Raw genomic sequence first — 20,702 nt, 5'->3', positions numbered from 1 at the left:
TTCATGGGAAAGTTCGTTTCGGTCACTTCTGTCATGTGATGGACGTGGAGTATGTCTCATTGTGTCCTAGTGAAATGATAAAAATTACCCCACCTCTTTTTTTGGGTGGGTGGTACCTGCGCCGCACGGCTTGTGGGATCTTAGTTCCCTGATCAGGGATTGAAGCTCGGCCCTCTGCAGTGAAAGAACCGAGTCCTAACCACTGGACTGCCAGGGGATTCCCTACCTTACTTTAAAAAAAAAAAAATTATTTATTTTTATTTTATCTTTGGCTGCGTCGGGTCTTAGTTGCGGCACGTGAGATCTTTTTTTAAAAATTAATTAATTAATTAATTGCTGCTTTGGGTCTTCATTGCTGCGTGCGGGCTTTCTCTAGTTGCAGCGAGCAGGGTCTACTCTTCGTTGCAGTGCACGGGCTTCTCATTGTGGTGGCTTCTTTTGTTGTGGAGCTCGGGCTCTGGGCACGAGGGCTTCAGTAGTTGTGCCTTGCAGGCTGTAGAGCGCAGGCTCAGTAGTTGTGGCGCATGGGGTTAGTTGCTCCACAGCATGTGGGATCTTCCCGGACCAGGGATCAAACCCGTGTCCCCAGCATTGGCAGGCGGATTCTTAACCACTGCCCAGGGAAGTCCCTTGGGATGCTTTTAATTAGAAATTTTCATCAAAGAAAATATGAAACATAATTCTCATTCCATAAAACATTTGAAATAATTTCCCCCTACTTCAGAGTCCTTCTTTTGAGTCACAGGGGTTTGTTCAGGCATAGTTGCTAACATTTATAATATGTGTATCCTCCTTGGAACTTTTAATGTACTTTCTAATTCACGCATTTCACCTTATCAGGTTGTGCCTCCTCTCCATGCTCTGTATTACCGTAGGTATACTTGCTTATCAGCACTTGACAGGCTTTTTCTGTAAAAGGCCAGCTAGTAAATATGTTAGGCTTTGTGGGCCATATGGACTCTGGAGGACTATGGCGACTATCTAGCCATGCAGCATGAGAACAGCCACAGATAATACATAAACAAAGGGGCATGACTGTGTTCCAGTAAAACTTTATTTATACACGTAGGCAACTGGTCAAGTTTGGCCCACAGGCTGTAGTTTTCCAGCCTCTATACTGGTGTTGGAAGGATACAAAAACTCCATGCGCTTCACTACTTCAACTAAAATCTCCCTGCTGGGCTCTCAGTGATAAGTCTTCATGAGTTGAAAAGCTTAAAATCTGACTTGACATGTATGGGTATAATTGCTTTTATGTTTGTAGAAAATGTGGCAAGTGCAAGTGAGCTTTTATAGAATTTTATAGAATTTCAAAGTCCAATTTTTGACCACTCCAAAAAGAAATTATCTAACTTGGAAAATGCTGGCAAATTTCAGGGAAAAAAAAATTCTATTATTGTGAAATGTGCCTAATGTTAATTTAAAAATCCTTTGATTTTACTTATGTTCTTTTTCTCAGAGCACCTTGTGACAATGCAGTTAGCAAAGATATGTGAGAACTTCTTGTGTTTGGCCGTGGTATTGGGGGTTGGGGATGCATAGGTCTAAGAGATGTTCTCATCCTTTGACGGGACCCTTCATTCTTGCTGGAAGGACAAGATATAGACACTAAAGATGAAAATAGGGAATTCCCTGGCGGTCCAGTGGTTAGGACTCGGTGCTTTCACTGCTGAGGGCCTGGGTTCAGTCTCTGGTTGGGGAACTAAGATCCTGCAAGCCGAACACCTCGGCCAAAAAAAAAAAAAAGATGAAAATAAAAATTAACAGTTCCAATTTAATGGTATGGATAAGCACTGCTTTAAGAGTTCAGAGTTGGGATTTATCACAGGGGCAGACTATATGGTTGGGAAGGAAGGTTTTATTGAGCCAGGCCTTGGAAATTAGAAGGAGCAAATAAGGTGATGTAAATGTAAACATGAAGGTCAATTAAAAATAAAAATGAAAAGGCAGATTTGCTGGGACAGGAGGGTTCATATAGGGAAATAGTGTGAGATAGGACTGGAGGTGTGGGTTAAGGCAAGGTTGGCCCTTAAACATTAGGTTAAGGAGTTTGGAAATTATCCGCTAAGAAGTAAGGAATAAATGTAAATTTTGAGCACTTTTGTTTTTCCTTTAAGTCTTTCATGAAACTTCCACATAGTATATTTAATGTTTTCAGTATGGTGTGCTTATTTTATTTAGCAGCTATTGATAATTTCATAGTGTTTACCTCTTCTTTTCCTGTCCATCAAAGACTACACCTCTGTTCCTCCTGTGTTATTTCTACCTCTGCTTATGATGTTTCTAACGTGAATAGGTTATTGAAATACCTCTTTTTCATTCATATATTTATTCAGCAAATGTGTACTACTGAACGCTAATGATGTGACGGGTTCTATTCTAGTCAGTGTGAATAGAGCAGGGAAGAAATTAGGCAAATATCCCTCTTCTTAGGGAGTTTACATTTTCTTGGGGAAATGGACAGTACATAAGATAAATAAGTGAAATGTATAATACGACTAGTGCTAACAAGAAAAACTAAAGCAGGGAGAGGTAGTATGTGTGTGTGGCAGGGCAGGGGTTGGAATTTTAGGTAGGGTAACCAAGAAAGACCTCACTGAAGAAGATGACTCTTGATGAGACCCAAAGGAAGTGAGAGACCTGGGTGGTGAGCAAGTACAAGGGTACTAGGGTGCAAGTATACCTGGCATGTTGGAGAATATGGCTGGAGCAGAGTGAATGAGGGATCTGGTAAGAGAGTGGTCGTATGTCCTTGTTTATGTCTCTTGTCTCAATGAAATTATTAATAGTGTCCGCTTTCACTCCCAGTAGTGTCCTAGTTTGGATGGTAAGTTGTATGGTCTTCTGGTAATAGGAGGTGAGGTCAGAGAGGTAGGGGGGATGGAGGCAGACCATGGAAAGCCAAGGAAAGAAGATTTTGGAGGATTTTGAGCACAGGAGTGATGTGATTTGACTTAGGATTTCACAGGCTCACTCTGGCTGCTGTGTTGAGAGTAGGCTGAGAGCAAAGACTGAAGCAGGGAGCCTGAGGAAAATCTCTTCTGATGCTTCAATTTCCTCAGTAAAGTAGGAAGCAAGGAGCTGAGAATAAGGAGAGGGGAAGAGGCTGGAGATTTGAGGAGAGATGGTGGTATGAATTAGTTGCCTGGGAGAGTGGGGGAGTGATTGATGGACGGGGGAAGTAATAGTGTGCGTATCATGCATCAGTAAGGGCTCGTATAGGGTTTGTGATCATGAGTTTAAAGTGATATTTAGCATAGTTGTGTGTGTTGGTTTTCTCATACACAGGTATAAATTAGGAGTAGGCAGAACATTTTCTTTTTTCTTTAAGATTTTTGGATATGGACCATTTTTTTTTAAGTCTTCATTGAATTTGTTACAATATTGCTTCTGTTTTATGTTTTGGTTCTTTGGCCCTGACGCCTGTGGGATTTAGGTTCCCTGACCAGGGATCGAACCCACACCCCCTGCATTGGAAGGCAAAGTCTTAACCAGTGGATCGCCAGGGAAGTCCCGCGTTGGATTTAACTGGGATTGAGGTTTAGACGAGTGAGGGGGCAAATTGAGAGTACGTTCAGCCAGTGATCATAATGATTGACCATGGGGTTTATGCTATCTGGGTAAGGAGGGAGCAGAGACAGGAGGAGAGTGAAGGTTAGCAAAAAAGGTGGTAGGATTAATGGCTTGAAAGTCTTGGTAGGGTCAAATGATCATTGGAGTTTGGGGGTGTTGAAGGAAGGAGAGAAACTATAGTATATGATGGCAACAGGGGTGGGTAGTAGGTCATATAGTCTGATGAACTTGATTAAAGAAAGAAAATTTAGCAAGTTATCTAGTGTTCTGGGTTTATTTAAAATATCTTTTAAAAAAATATTTATTTATTTTAGCTGTGCCGGGCCTCAGTTGTAGCACATGGGATCTTCATTGCGGCATTTGGACTTCTTAGTTGTGGCATGCATGCGGGATCTAGTTCCCCCACCAGGGATCAAACCCAGGCCCCCTGCAATGAGAGTGCAGAGTCTTACCCACTGGACTACTAGGGAAGTCCCCTTATGTAAAATATCTTTATGAAAATGTCTTTGAAGACATTTGGGACCACTGAAGGGTTTAGAAGGTGAGTTCTTATGTAGATCAGGTGGAGCGTTGCTTTCGTGTGTTAATTTTTTTAAGTGAAGCTATATTTGAAGGTTTTAATTTCTAAATTGCATAAATTGATTCATATTTTGCTATGTCATTGGAAACATTTTATGCATCCTATCTTGAACAGCATTTTGGTTGTAATTAGACTGTGAACTCCTTGAGATTAGGGGACCTGGCTAGGTTCCAACAAGTCAATAACGTATTTGTTGAATTAAATTGTATTAAGGTAGCAAGAAGGATACGGCTTGAGAATTTCTAAAGGATTTTCCTCTATCATTTTATAATGAAAAAATTCTAACCTACAGAAACTGTTGAAGAGTGGCACCATGATCACCATATACCCACCAACCAGATTCAACAGTGGTTTACATTTTGCTGCATTTAAAAAATCTTTTAGTTTTTTTGAGCCATGTACAAGTGAGTTCCAGACATCTTAACAATTTACTTCTATGTACTTGAATGTGCATCTCTCAAAAATAATTCACCTGTGTAACCACACGATTTCTGAGTCATTCTTGTAGAGATCAGGACTATAATAATAGTGTACTGGCTCTACCACCTCTCACCCCTGTGGCCTTATGTAAGTTACGTAATATCCCTGAGCCTCAGTTTCTTTTGTGGCAAAGTACCTGTCTCAGAGGGATGTTATGAAGATTAAGTGTGTAAAGTTCTTAGAACCATACCAGGCACAATTTTCAGTTTATAAAGTGTTTTCTCATATGATACGAAATTGTGGTGAATAACACCACCCCCAACCCTTGTCACCAGAGTTGGAAACTTCTACCTCGCCTTCCCCTAGTGTAGGTGTCAGCAAGTCTATTTTCTATCTCCAGTATCTCTCAGATTTGTCCTGTTCTTTCCATTGCCACTGCAACATTTCTTTTTTTGTTTGTTTGTTTGTTTTTAACACCTTTATTGGAGTATAATTGCTTTACAATGGTGTGTTAGTTTCTGCTGTATAACAAAGTGAATCAGTTATACATATACATATATCCCCATATTTCTTCCCTCTTGCGTCTCCCTCCCTCCCACCCTCCCTATCCCACCCCTCCAGGCGGTCACAAAGCACCCGAGCTGATCTCCCTGTGCTATGCGGCTGCTTCCCACTAGCTATCTGTTTTACATTTGGTAGTGTATATATGTCCATGCCACTCTCTCACTTTGTCCCAGCTTACCCTTCCCCCTCCCCGTGTCCTCAAGTCCATTCTCGAGTAGATCTGCGTCTTTATTCCCATCTTGCCCCTAGGTTCTTCATGACCTTCTTTTTTTCTTTTTAGATTCCATATATATGTGTCAGCATACGGTATTTGTTTTTCTCTTTCTGACTTACTTCACTCTGTATGACAGACTCATAGTGGCCTTACATTTAGGTCTTTTTTTTGTGTGTGTGGTACGCGGGCCTCTCACTGTTGTGGCCTCTCCCGTTGCGGAGCACAGGCTCCGGACACGCAGGCTCAGCGGCCATGGCTCACGGGCCCAGCCACTCCGCGGCATGTGGGATCTTCCCGGTCCGGGGCACGAACCCGTGTCCCCTGCATCGGCAGGCGGACCCTCAACCACTGCGCCACCAGGGAAGCCCCATTTAGGTCTTTAATCCCTTTTGAGTTTATTTTTGTGTGTGGTATTAGGGAGTGTTCTAATTTCATTTTTTTACATGTAGCTGTCCAGTGTTCGCAGCATCACTTATTGAAAAGGCTGCCTTTTCTCCATTGTATATTCTTGCCTCCTTTATCAAAGGTAAAGTGACCATATGTGCATGGGTTTATCTCTGGGCTTTCTATCCTGTTCCATTGATCTATATTTCTGTTTTTGTGCCAGTACCATACTGTCTTGATTACTGTAGCTTTGTAGAATAGTCTGAAGTCAGGGAGCCTGATGCCTCCAGCTCCGTTTTTCTTTCTCCAGATTGCTTTGGCTATTCAGGGTCTTTTGTGTTTCCATACAAATTGTGAATTTTTTTGTTCTAGTTCTGTGAAAAATGCCAGTGGTTTTTGCCTATCAACAATTTCTTAGTCTTCATCTACTTCCATCCAAACCACCTCATCTTTTTCTTTACTGCCAAAGTTTATGTTCTCAAATGTAAATTTAATCATGTTAATCAGTTTAAACTCTTTTCCCATCTCCCACAGTGCAAAGTCCCAGTTTGGTTTTTTTTAAATTAATTAATTAATTTTTGGCTGCGTTGGGTCTTCGTTGCTCTGCGCGGGCTTCCTCTGGTTGCAGCGAGCGGGGGCTACTCTTCGTTGTGGTGCGCGGGTTTCTCAATGCGGTAGCTTGTTGCAGAGCATGGGCTCTAGGCGTGTGGGCTTCAGTAGTTGTGGCTCGTGGGCGGGCTCTAGAGTGCAGGCTCAGTAGTTGTGGAGCACGGGCTTAGTTGCTCCATGGCGTGTGGGATCTTCCCGGACCAGGGATCGAACCTGTGTCCCCTGCATTGGCAGGCGGATTCTTAACTGCTGTGCCATCAGGGAAGTCCAGTCCCAGTTTCTTAACACTGGCTTCTGTGTACGTTTGGTCTCTGTAGCCTTATCTCATTATACATTTCCTCCCCTACCCCCTGCCTCACTCTTAACACACACAACACATGCCCCCAAACTGTAGCAAGCCATGTGTAGTTCTCTGAATGTACTGAGTCACACACTTCTGTGCCTTTGCTTGATTGGCTGCCTGTATCTAGAAGTCTACCGCTACCAATTATCCTCTTTATGTCTGGCAAATACTTATCCCCCACCCCCATACTTGTCTTTTAAGACTAGGCACAGGTACCTAACTCCTCAGTCATTCCTTCTCTTTTGTCTGTACTCTACGTTGTACAGCCTTCATTCAGCCATAGCATTATACCAATAACATTTTGGGGAAGCCATTTGCTTGTGTGTCTAACTCGTTTTATTAGATTAGGAAGTGCTTGAGAACACATACTAGATTTTATCCTTTTTTTGTATCCCTAGTACCTAATATGTTGCTCATGCCAGGCACAAAATAAATGTAGATACTGTGTCCACATTATATGGATGAAAAAACCCCTGAGGTTCACGGAATATGCATTATATACCCAAGGTAACAGAACTAATTAATTAAGCATACAGATCTTTTTTTTTTTTTTTTTTCCGGTACACGGGCCTCTCACTGTTGTGGCCTCTCCCGTTGCGGAGCACAGGCTCCGGACGCACAGGCTCAGCGGCCATGGCTCACGGGCCCAGCCGCTCCGCGGCATGTGGGATCCTCCCAGACCGGGGCACGAACCCGTGTCCCCTGCATCGGCAGGCGGACTCTCAACTACTGCGCCACCAGGGAAGCCCCCAGATCTTTTTTTAAAAGATTTTTTGATGTGGACCATTTTTAAAGTCTTTATTGAATTTGTTAACAGTATTGCTTCTGTTTTATGTTTTGGGGTTTTGGCTGTGAGGCATGAGATCTTAGCTCCCTGACCAGGGATCGAACCTGCACGCCCTTCACTGGACCACCAGGGAAGTCCCCAAAGCATACAGATCTTTAAGAGCCCATTTCAGTACTATTTTCGTTAACTATAATATTTCTCATAGTTACAACCATTTGTTCAGCGATTCTGTTCTTAGTCTGTGGATTTAGAGCCCCCTAGAGGATGTTAGAATTCCCTCATGAAAGTCTGCAAAGTCATGTGTTTTCTTTCGGCTGAGTTAGTAAGATTATATATGTATGTATGGCACCAATTTGTTTGAATGTACTCGGATGCTTTTGTGAGTTAATAGTGAACCATCTTGGTGAAGTAGACATATTTAAACCTTTTGAGAGGAAAGCACTCTGAGGGTTTTAATACAGGAGACTTGGAATAATAGCTTTGTATAGTTTGCTAGGGAATTGATAAGGTACAAGAAAGTTTTTAAAGCAGTTAAATTCAAGTTAGATGATAATATCTGAAACTTTTCTAGTCATCAGTAGTTCATTAAAATAATTTCTGTAATCAAACTTAATTAAAAATTGTTGAATCTATTTCTTTAAATAAGGTGGCTTTAAATATATTTCCATCTGCTACCATATGCTTAACTCTTTCTTTTAGTCTTAGCACCAAAAAAATTTATTTCATATATATGAACATATTTTCATTGGATCTGTAAACATATTGAGAGTTCTCTGAGCTAGGTTGTCACCTCTTTCAGAATCTGAATTCACTACAAATTGTATTTTATCAATTCCAAATAAATCCACTATGAATCCGATTGGCGGGGACAACTTCTTTTTTTCTAACTTTATTGAACTATAATTGACATATAACATTGTAAGTTTAAGTCATATAATAATGATTTGGTACACATATATTGCAAAATGTTTACCACAATAAGGTTTGTTAACACATCCTTCACCTCATGTAATTACCATTTTCTTGTTACTATGGTGAGAACACTTAAAGCTTTACTCTCATAGCAGTTTTTAAGTATATAATCATGTTTAATTCTTTTTAAAAAATTTTATTGAAGTATAGTTGATTTACAATGTTGTGTTTAATTTCTGCTGTACAGCAAAGTGACTCAGTTATACATATATATATCCCTTTTCATATTCTTTTCCATTATGGTTTATCACAGGATATTGAATATAGTTCCCTGTGCTATACAGTAGGACCTGTTTATCCATCCTATATGTAATAGTTTGCATCTGCTAATCCCAAACTCCCAGTCCTTTCCTTCCCCACCCCTAATGTTTAATTCTTAATGAGAAGCATTTTTCTAACTTAGTGACTGCTGCCTCGACACAATGTTGTATTCTGCTATTTGGCCCACAAGCACTTCTGTTGCTGAGATAAAATGTTTGTGGTCTGGCAGGCATTCTAGCTTCAAGGGTGTAGCTTAAATAATAATGCTTTAAAATATGTGTGCTATTTTTATCAGTTTGTTTAGCTACTAGATAAACAAGAATTGTGTGATTTCATTCATTCATTTAGCAAATACTTATTCAACTCCTGCTGTGAACCAAGCCCTCTCCTCAGCCCTGAAATTACAGCAGTAAGTCGACAAAACAGACAAATCTTGGCCTTGGCGGCCCTTGCCTTTCAGTGGGGCAGCCATACTCTAAGCATGATGAACATGCATGTAACAACAACCCATGCTGAGTTGGGGCAAGTGCTTTTTAAAAAAAAAAAGGCCAGAAGAGGGAATAGGAAGTGATATTTTCTGTTTTAGAATGATTTGTCTCAGAAGGCCTTTCTAAATAGACATTTGAGCAGAGACCTGAATGAATTAAAGGCACCAGCCTTGCAAAGCCATCTGGAGGAATAGCCTTCCAGGGAGAGGGTTCAGCAAATGCAGAGGCTTTGAGGAAGGGGCATGCTTGATCTGTTCAAGAGGAGGCCAGCGTGTCTGGAGCTGTGTGAGCAGGAGTTAGAATGGCAGGAGATGAGGTTGGAGGAATAGCAGTGTTAGATCATGTGGGACTTTCAGATTTCATTCTAAGTGTAAAATAAGCCTTTGGACAGCTTCTAGTGGGGGAATGAAGTGGTCTGACTTAAATTTAAAGGATGTTCTATGCTATGTAGATACTTCAGTAGTACAAGAAATGAAGCAGGAGTTCAGTTAGGAAGTGGTGGTTAGAGACCTTTGGGTGAGAGATGATGATGGAGGTGGTGAGATGTGTTTTGAAGAAAGAGTCAACAGGCTATGTTGATTGATTGCAGTGTGAAAGAGAGCAGGCAAGGAAAGTCCAGTGTTGATAAATAGACACGGGACTTTTTTTTCTTTTTTTTTTTTTTTTTTGCAATTGACAAGGAAATTTAGTTATTTCTGAGATATACATTTTAAAGTAATAACTAGAATTATGACTTATAACATTATACCAGAACATATAAGATTTTTAGAAATTTCATGTAATGTCTGAAACATTTATATTAACATATTTCCATACAAATAACCCAAAGAAGGGTTAGTATTAGTTTTTGTTTGATTTTTTTTTATACTGCAGGTTCTTATTAGTCATCAGTTTCATACACATCAGTGTATACCTGTCAATCCCAATCGCCCAATTCAGCACACCACCATCCCCACCCCACCGCGGTTTTACCCCCTTGGCATCCACACGTTTGTTCTCTACATCTGTGTCTCAACTTCTGCCCTGCAAACATTCATCTGTACCATTTTTCTAGGTTCCACATACATGCGTTAATATACGATATTTGTTTTTCTCTTTCTGACTTACTTCACTCTGTATGACAGTCTTTCGATCCATCCATCCATGTCTCAACAAATGACGCAATTTCGTTCCTTTTTATGGCTGAGTAATATTCCATTGTATATATGTACCACAACTTCTTTATCCGTTCGTCTGTCAATGGGCATTTAGGTTGCTTCCATGACCTGGCTGTTGTAAATAGTGCTGCAGTGAACATTGTGGTGCATGTGTCTTTTTGAATTATGGTTTTCTCTGGGTATATGCACAGTAGTGGGATTGCTGGATCATATGGTAATTCTATTTTTAGTTTTTTAAGGAATGTCCATACTGGTCTCCATAGTGGCTGTATCAATTTACATTCCCACCAACAGTGCAAGAGGGTTCCCTTTTCTCCACACCCTCTCCAGCATTTGTTGTTTGTAGATTTTCTGATGATGCCCATTCTAACTGGTGCGAGGTGATACCTCATTGTAGTTTTGATTTGCATTTCTCTAATAATTAGTGATGTTGAGCAGCTTTTCATTGCTTCTTGGCCATCTGTATGTCTTCTTTGGAGAAATGTCTATTTAGGTCTTATGCCCATTTTTGGATTGGGTTGTTTGTTTCTTTAATATTGAGCTGCCTGAGCTCGTTGTATATTTTGGAGATTAATCCTTTGTCCATTGATTCGTTTGCAAATATTTTCTCCCATTCTGAGGGCTGTCTTTTTGTCTTGTTTACGGTTTCCTTTGCTGTGCAAAAGCTTTGAAATTTCATTAGGTCCCATTTGTTTATTTTTGTTTTTATTTCCATTACTCTAGCAGGTGGATCAAAAAAGATCTTGCTGTGATTTATGTCAAAGAGTGTTCTTCCTGTGTTTTCCTCTAAGAGTTTTATAGTATCCAGTCTTACATTTAGGTCTCGAATCCATTTTGAGTTTATTTTTGTGTATGGTATTAGGGAGTGTTCTAATTTCATTCTTTTACATGTAGCTGTCCAGTTTTCCCAGCACCACTTATCGAAGAGACTGTCTTTTCTCCATTGTATATCTTTGCCTCCTTTGTCATAGATTAGTTGACCATAGGTGCGTGGGTTTATCTCTGGGCTTTCTATCTTGTTCCATTGATCTATGTTTCTGTTTTTGTAGACACGGGACTTGAAGGATACATGCAAGGTATTTACAGTGGCTGCCTCTGAGCACTGGCCTTATTAAGAGCTTTTCTCTTCCTTTTTTTTTTTTTTTTTTTTTGCTTATCTGTATTTACCAGTTTTTCTGTACTGAACCTATAATGATTCTGTTGTAAAATATATAGAGAGATAGATTATTTTAAAACTAGAGCTAACCATGATACTAAATGTAGCCTAATATTTAATGTGTTCTCCTACCCTGTTTGGTTTTTGGAAAACAATTTAAGTGACATAAAAATTTTTTCTTTTTACTCTTAGTGATCAGCCTTTGTACCTTCTCCACATTTGAAGATGGTGAAGCTAGATATTCATACTCTGGCCCATCACCTCAAGCAGGAACGCTTATATGTAAACTCTGAGAAACAGCTCATTCAGAGGCTCAATGCAGATGTACTTAAGACAGCTGAAAAGTTGTATCGCACAGCATGGATCGCTAAGCAGCAGAGAATTAATTTGGATCGGCTTATTATAACCAGGTAAAGAAAAGGTTTTGAGGTCTTAATTGTTACAAACCACCATAATTCTGCTTATAGCATTTAATAATTGCTAACTGCAAATAAACAAATCTATTTCCAACAAAGTGCATGGTTTAAGATATTTTAAATCAGCATCTCAATGGTGAGTCTTTGCTTATTTTGCTTAATTAACCTATTAACCTAAGCACAGTTGTAGAGAATTATAACTTAAGCATTAATATTTTATACCCTACCAGTTAATTTTGTATCTTGGCATTATATAAAATTTTATTATTGTAGAGAGTAAATTATCTTGTGTCTGCTTTTCTCCTAATATTATTTAATATATACATTTGCATGTTTTGCTATCGTATATCTACTTTTCAGTTTTAGAAACCTCATTTTTTCACTGTGTTAATACCTGATTGTTCTGTTGTTCCAAGAAGCAGTTTTTAAGTCTAGAAATAGTGGTGCTGTGGTATACTGTCAAGAAAAGAAGTCAGACATAGAAGAGTACATACTGTATGAGTCCATGTATATGAAGTTCAAAAAGAGGCAGGACTGATCTTCAATGATACAAGTCAGAATAATGGTTATTTCTCAACACTTTTCATTGAACCTGACTTAATATGAAGAATTTGTCCTACTTTTTGGTTATGACTTTCTTTACACATTTAGATGCTGGTGGTCTAAAAGATTTTAGCAATTCTGAGTGATCTCATTGCCATGACTATCATCAACTCACATTTCCATGTTTTAGTATAGTATATTATTATTGTTGTTGACTTTATTATTTTGCTTCTTTGCTTGTTTTTTAGTGCTGAAGCTTCCCCTGCTGAATGTTGCCAACATGCCAAGATTTTGGAAGATACACAGTTTGTTGATGGGTATAAGCAGTTGGGATTTCAGGAGACTGCTTATGGAGAATTCTTAAGTCGATTAAGGGAAAATCCTCGTCTTATTGCCTCCTCTTTGGTTGCCGGAGAGAAACTTAATCAGGAGAACACACAAAGTGTTATTTACACAGTTTTTACCTCTCTCTATGGCAACTGCATTATGCAAGAAGATGAAAGCTACCTCCTTCAGGTGTTGAGATACTTGATTGAATTTGAACTTAAAGAAAGTGACAACCCCAGGCGACTTTTGAGGAGAGGAACTTGTGCCTTCAGCATCTTATTTAAACTTTTTTCTGAAGGACTGTTTTCTGCCAAACTTTTCCTCACAGCAACTTTACATGAGCCAATCATGCAGCTGCTTGTTGAAGATGAGGATCACCTGGAAACAGACCCAAACAAGCTAATTGAGAGGTTCTCCCCGTCTCAACAGGAAAAACTCTTTGGAGAGAAAGGCTCAGATAGATTCAGGCAAAAGGTTCAAGAGATGGTGGATTCGAACGAGGCCAAACTAGTGGCTTTGGTGAACAAATTTATTGGTTATCTCAAACAGAACACATACTGCTTTCCACATAGTTTGAGATGGATTGTGTCACAGATGTACAAAACTCTCTCCTGTGTAGATAGACTGGAAGTTGGGGAGGTCAGAGCAATGTGTACTGACCTCCTGTTGGCCTGCTTCATTTGTCCTGCGGTTGTCAATCCAGAACAGTATGGAATAATTTCTGATGCTCCAATTAATGAGGTGGCAAGATTTAATCTGATGCAGGTATGCTTTTGCTAGGCATTCAGTTTAAAGTCAGTCGATTGGGCAGTGGGAGTGGGAACAGAAAATATGATGACATTATTCATATATTCTTACCATTCCTTTTCCCCAAACTGTCCTAAATATTTGCTTCTTACATTGTGTTGGTTTTTAAATGGAGTCCTCATACACTTGAATGCATAGTTGAATTTGATTATCTAGAACAAGCCCTTACCCCTTTCGCATGATTTCAAACTCCAGAATGATTGAAAATTGAGTGTCTTTTATACTTCACTTGGTAACAAAACCTAACCTGAACTAATATGAGGCTATTTATAATTGTTAGTTATTCCATTTCATGTTCATGAATATTCGTGTTTTGCTGAAGGAATGTTAATATATCTGATTATAGGAAGCCAGCCTAAGTACTAGACATGTTACATGTATGCAGTAACCAACCTTTCTAAAATCTCCAAATTTTGAAATCTGAAACTCCTCTGGAACTAAAAGTTTCAGAAAGAGGATTTTTGGATCTGTGTTAGTGCTTTTTCCCCTAATCATCTGAACTACTGAAATCATGTTATTATTTCTTTAGGGATTCTTTTAATTATATCTTATCCCTAGAAATACTGTGAGGAAGAGACAGTTTATTTGGAATAGAATATGTCTTGTCTTTGGATGACTTTTTTTTAATGATAAGCTTTTTTTCATGATCAGTTCTGTCATATTGGGGTGTTTAGAAATTAACTATATAGACATCCCTGAAATAAAATTTTTTTATCATCTCTGAAACACTAAATTTATTCTTATGATAATGTTGTTATAGTTTTATTTTTGTCATTCCATTGGAGGTTGAATCATATCTTTTCAAAATGAGTGAAAGGGGGATTGTCCTAGGTATGAAGATGATGCTGTATGATAATAACTTTCAGCAAAGTGTCTTTAGAGAGAGTGGATTAACAGTTCACTTTTGGCAGTAAGGAACTGGCTCTGTGAATTGATATTTACTTTCAAAACAGCTTATGTTCTGAAGGAATTCTTTGCTTTTAAGTCTAGAAAAAAAATTTACCTTGAGTACTTTATGAACTATAGGGAAAAGTACTTAATAACTTGAGATAGTTTGAGTCAGCTTTTACAAATTAATTAAATTTCTAAACACATGAAAAGTACAGCAGCAGAAACAAAGGTGTGTACCTTCATTTCCTAATGTTGTAATAATATGAATTAAAGACAAAGCAAAATTTTCTACTTATTCTTTATAACTCAGTCTAAATGTAATAAAATATAGTAAAAGCTGACATAGACAAGATGCACATTTTATTTGGGATCCTATTTTGTATGCCTGGTCAGGTGGTGTGAATATTCTTTTTTTTTTTTAATTTAATTTAATTTTTTTTTTTATACAGCAGGTTCTTATTAGTTACCCATTTAGTGTGTTAATATTCTTATGAAATAGATTTGTAGAATGGAATGGAAGTGCTTTCACAGTGAGGACTGTGTAAGTGTCTACAGCCTACGTCTTCCCACCTCTGCTCTGGGTTGCAGGTTGGCCGCCTTTTGCAGCAATTAGCAATGACTGGCTCTGAAGAGGGAGATCCCCGGACAAAGAGCAGCCTTGGAAAATTTGACAAAGTAAGAGTGAATACTATGTCGTGTGAAGTACTGTTTATAGAAGGTTCTGCTGAAGTATTAGTCAACCTAACTATTCTCCTTATTAAATCTTGTCCCTAGGTGATGTGTAAACTAAATATTCTTTTCAATTACCCTTGGTTTGGCTATAGAGGATACAGTGTTGGATCAGCAGCATTTAAAGGAAGATGTCGTCTGTATAGCAGATTCACTTTGCTGTACAGCAGAAACTAACAAAGCATTGTAAAGCAACTATACTCCAATAAAAATTAATTAAGAAAATAAAGGAAGATGTCATCAAAGATTACTAATTCTCAAAAAATATATATATAAATACCAATTATACTTCAATTAAAAAAAAAGATTACTAATTCTCACTTATAGAAATGTTGAGGAGATGCCGTTGTAATGAGAGCCAAAGAGCTATTAAGATTATTTTTAAAAGTTTGATTTAGGGCCTTCCCTGGTGTTGCAGTGGTTAAGAATCCACCTGCCAATGCAGGGGACATGGGTTCGAGCCCTGGTCCGGGAAGATCCCACATGCTGCGGAGCAACTAAGCCCGTGCGCCACACCTACTGAAGCCCGCGCACCTGGAGCCCATGCTCCACGGCAGGGGAAGCCACTGCAATGAGAAGCCCGCGCACTGCAATGAAGAGTAGCCCCCGCTCACCGCAACTAGAGAAAGCCTGCGCGCAGCAACGAAGACCCAACGTAGCCAAAAAATAAATAAAATTAAAAAAAAAAGTTTGACTTAAAAAAATTGTCACTAAATCAAGTCTGTGAATATATGAATCAGCAATAAATGTATAATTTTAAGTGTATTTCATAAGTTAACATAGCATTGTTCAGTTGGTATAACTGAATAAAAATTTAAGGGACTTCCCTGGTGGTCCGGTGGTTAAGACTCCACGCTCCCAATGCAGGGGGCCTGGGTTTGATCCCTGGTGGGGGAACTAGATCCTGCATGCATGCCACAACTAAAGATCTCACATGCTGCAACTAAAAGATCCCACACGCCACAGTGAAGATTCTGCATGCCGCAACTAAAGACCTGGCGCAGCCAAATAAATAAATATTTAAAAAAATAAAGGAATTTAATTTATCACACTTTGAGTAGGCTGTACATTCAACCTAAAATTCAAAGGTTAGATAGTGAAGTTTCCCTTCCACCTCTGATCTCTAACCTTCATTTCCTCCCTAACTGTTCTTCATGTTATCAATCTTTTGTCTGTCCTTCAAGAAGTCTGTATGTATACAAGCAAATTCCTAATATATTTTCCTAATTACGAATGGTAGGACTGTGTGCACTGTCTGCCTCGTGTTTGTTTCATATACCAGAATATCTTGGAGATTATTTTACATCAGTTCATAGAGAGTCTAATTTTTTTAAATGTTGGGTTTAATATAATTTTCAAGAAGAAAAACTTTCTACATGCTTGTCCACCTCAATCAGAAATTTTATTCCCTTTATTTATTTATGTTTAATAAATTTATTTATTTATTTATTTTTGGCTGTATTGGGTCTTCATTGCTGCACACAGGCTTTCTCTAGTTGCGGCGAGCAGGGGCTACTCTTCATTGCGGTGCGTGGGCTTCTCATTGTGGTGGCTTCTCTTGTTGCAGAGCATGGGCTCTAGGCACACGGGCTTCAGTAGTTGTGACACGTGGGCTCAGTAGTTGTGGCCTGCAGGCTCTAGGGCGCAGGCTCAGTAGTTGTGGTGCACGGGCTTAGTTGCTCCATGGCATGTGGGACCTTCCCAGACCAGGGCTCAAACCCGTGTCCCCTGCATTGGCAGGTGGATTCTTAACCACTGTGCCACCAGGGAAGTCCCTGTTCCCTTACTTTAAAGAGGAAGTATTTCACTGTGATTTTTTTCTCCTGTTTGGACAGAGCTGTGTTGCTGCTTTCCTTGATGTGGTGATTGGAGGCCGTGCAGTGGAGACCCCGCCAATGTCCTCTGTTAATCTTCTGGAAGGGTTGAGCAGAACTGTAGTTTATATAACCTACAGTCAGCTTATTACTCTGGTAATGGCTTTATTCTTTAATAGGACTTTCTCAAAAGTCATTTATCTGAACATGGGCAGAGTCCTAGATGAGTACATTGTGTGAGAAATACATATTGTGTTTGAAAAATTGATTTCATAAGCTAAATGCCCTTTTACTTTTGCCAGGTGAATTTTATGAAGAGTGTGATGTCTGGAGATCAACTGAGAGAAGATAGAATGGCTCTTGACAATTTATTGGCAAACCTACCCCAGGCAAAGCCAGGAAAAAGCAGCAGTTTGGAAATGACTCCCTACAGTACTCCTCAGCTGTCTCCAGCAACCACTCCAGCAAATAAAAAGAATCGATTGCCTATAGGTAAAGAGAATTTCTCATATTGAGGCTTTCCTTTAAATTTAATATTTCTTTCTTAGCCTTTGTTATTGCTTAGCATTTGGGAATATAGTTTTAAATAATTTGGAGAAGTTCTTCTCTTCATTTTTACTGGTGGTATTTCAATTTTTTTTTGGCTGCCTTGGGTCTTTGTTGCTGCGTGAGGGCTTTCTCTAGTTGCGGTGAGCGGGGGCCACTCTTCAATGGGGTGGCTTCTTTTGTTGCGGGGCATGGGCTCTAGGTGCGTGGGCTTCAGTAGTGTGGTATGCAGGCTCAGTAGTTGTGGCTCGCAGGCCCTAGAGCGCAGGCTCAGTAGTTGTGGCGCACAGGCTTAGTTGCTCTGCGGCATGTGGGATCTTCCCGGACTAGGGCTTGAACCCGTGTCCCCTCTATTGGCAGGTGGATTCTTAACCACTGTGCTACCCTGGAAGCCCTAATTCAACTTTTAAAATTAAAAAAAAAAAAAAAAATTGCACCAGATTAGTTAAGGTTCATCCGTAGGCTTAAGCTTTTTTTTTTTTTTTTTAAATAAATTGATTGATTTTTGGCTGAGTTGGGTCTCCGTTGCTGCACGCAGGCTTTCTCTATTTGCAGCGAGTGGGGGCTATTCTTCGTTGCGGTGCGCGGGCTTCTAATTGCGGTGGCTTCTCGTTGCGGAGCACAGGCTCTAGGCACGTGGGCTTCAGTAGTTGTGGCTCGCGGGCTCTAGAGTGCAGGCTCAGTAGTTGTGGCGCATGGGCTTAGTTGCTCCACGGCATGTGGGAGCTTCCCAGACCAGGGATCGAACCTGTGTCCCCTGCGTTGGCAGGTGGATTCTTAACCACTGTGCCACCAGGGAAGCCCAGGCTTTAGCTTTATCTAGACATACTTGTTATAATTAATTGGAATCATGCCACTTGCAGTATACTTTGTTTACTTTAAGTCATCATTTGAATTATGTACTGTCATCATTTGAATTATGTAGCCCTGTTCTTTCCACAGAGTTCTAAATAATATAATAAAATAATATTATTTGAGAAATTTCTATCAGTAAAGTTGAAAATATATAGTTACTATTTTTTCATTATTATTAATAGCCAGTCTTTTATTGACTGAGTTAAGATCTTTGTTATTTTATAAAATAAGGCAAAACTTCTGTTTTGTCAATTTTAAGAAATAGGTTTAATTAAGCCTTATTTCCTTAGTAAACATTTATCCATAATAAATCTATATAATCTGTAATAATATCTATATAAATCCACAAACAAATTGAGCATATGTATACTATGTACCAGGCACAGGGTAAGCATTTTCTAAATGTTCTTTCACATTTAATTCATGCAAAAAATCGACACAAAAAGTGGTCTGATCACTGTCCTGCAGGCGGGGCACTGTGTTCAACACTGGTCATACAAAGACCCGTAAGTCAGGCCCTTACACTTAGGTTAGTTGCTGATAGTCCAGTTGGGGAGAATGAGAAGAGACCAGTACCCTTCAGTGTACTGAGTGTCTGATGGAGATAAGCGTAGAGGGTTATGGGGACACCTAACTTAGTGGTGTGGTGATGCTGTCAGGAGAAGATTCGGGAGCAGGTGAAGGCTGCACTTTCTCTTGGAGGATGAATGGAAGTTAGACAAAGTAAACAAGACACAGAGAGAGTGTTTAGACCGAGGGAGCAGAGTATTTTAGTGCCAACTTTTTAACGGTCATGAGGAGCTCAGCAGCAGTTAGTGAGCGTGAATAGTTATTATATTTTATACATTCTTTTTTTTTTTTTTTTTTTTGCGGTACGCGGGCCTCTCGCTGTTGTGGCCTCTACTGTTGCGGAGCACAGGCTCCGGACGCGCAGGCTCAGCGGCCATGGCTCATGGGCCTAGCCGCTCCACAGCATGTGGGATCCTCCTGGACCGGGGCATGAACCCGTGTCCCCTGCATCAGCAGGTGGACTCTCAACCACTGCACCACCAGGGAAAGCCCTATATTTTATACATTCTGAATAATGGGATTTCATTTTTAAACTCCCATGAGCTGATTTGTTAAGAATTGTCAGTTTCTTAAAATTAATCTACCTTACTTTTAACATAATATGGAATAATATTATCAACAGGAATGTGGCATCATATTCTTCAAGTCTTTGGCTTTCATCATCTCAAAACGTCAATTTTCAGAATTATAAATAGAAAAAAAAATAAACTTGACATTGAATGATTTTTAATATTATAGGCTATTAGCACTTTTTTAACATGAAGAAATAAACGATTTTTGGTAAACCAGAGATTCTTTTTTCCATGATTCACTTGTGTTCTTTCGTTTCTTTTCATCCAGAGTGTCATTCATTAAATAAGAGTATAATGGAAAGTAAATTTCAAATGTTTGCCCAGTATTATTTTGTATAGTCATGTGACCTGGTCATTGAACTTATTTCATATTTTAAAAGATGTGTCCATTATTCAGAGGGTTGATTTTCTTTCTGTTTAATGCTTTCACAACCCAGGACAACAGTTCGCAGCCATAACTGTCTGGGATTCCTTAGCCACCAATCTTACTGCTCATATTATTACTCTAGTAACCCCTTTTGGTGGGTAATAGGCTGTTCCTTTTCTTATGTAACTTTTATTTAAGAAATAGTTTATGAACTTTTGCTCCATGTGCATGTTGCTTTTGCTTCATGTAAATTGGTACATAAATTTTGATTACTTGCATTTTTATAAATTATGAAGTTTGTTCCTTAAGATTCACGTAGTTGTTCATAAAGTTGAAGTTAAGTTTACAATTCAAGAGAAGACAGTGAGGGTCAGCAAAGAAAGGTGTAAGTGAACCTATTTTAGACTTTTGGAAGTTGATGTGTGCTTTGAGTTTTGAAAGTAAGAGTGATTGATGAACTGATCTACAGCATTGTGGAGAGAACATGATTGTTTATAGTTCTGTCTTCAAGTAGGTCAGCTTTCACCGAAACTGAAGTTGAAAGACTTTTATTATAATTGAGTGTTTGTGCTTGATGTCTGCACTTCTATTTGCCCTGAAGGAGTATCTATTTAGTATTCTGGTTGTACTGAATCTTATTGTCCTCTGAAAACAACCTGACACTTATCACAGAAGACTAAAGTTCATAGAGAAATTGTCACAAACTATCTAAATCTTTCAGTTTCCAAAAGTTCTTGTAAGGGAATTCCCTGGCAGT

The 20,702-nt window shown here is 39.2% G+C and overlaps 1 protein-coding gene across 5 annotated transcripts in view; it reads left to right on the top strand.

Moving 5' to 3' along the window:
- The window catches only part of GAPVD1 (GTPase activating protein and VPS9 domains 1), a 73,237-nt gene that overhangs the window by 13,613 nt on the left and 38,922 nt on the right, over positions 1–20,702 (top strand). For 4 of the 5 annotated variants that reach the window (XM_030858677.2, XM_030858674.2, XM_030858675.2 and 1 more), the window contains exons 2-6: positions 11,701–11,918; positions 12,716–13,559; positions 15,081–15,167; positions 17,057–17,191; positions 17,338–17,527. In XM_030858677.2, the coding sequence (XP_030714537.1) occupies positions 11,734–11,918; positions 12,716–13,559; positions 15,081–15,167; positions 17,057–17,191; positions 17,338–17,527 (1,441 nt within the window). In that variant the 5' untranslated portion in view covers positions 11,701–11,733. Of the gene's footprint in view, positions 1–11,401; positions 11,429–11,700; positions 11,919–12,715; positions 13,560–15,080; positions 15,168–17,056; positions 17,192–17,337; positions 17,528–20,702 lie in introns of all 5 variants that reach the window. The other variant, XM_060300437.1, reaches the window with a different exon arrangement.

The sequence above is a fragment of the Globicephala melas genome, chromosome 6, assembly GCF_963455315.2.
Source record: "Globicephala melas chromosome 6, mGloMel1.2, whole genome shotgun sequence".
Taxonomy (NCBI): Eukaryota; Metazoa; Chordata; class Mammalia; order Artiodactyla; family Delphinidae; genus Globicephala; species Globicephala melas.
Note: the sequence above shows the minus strand (reverse complement) of the source record. Positions and strands in the feature narration are given on the sequence as shown.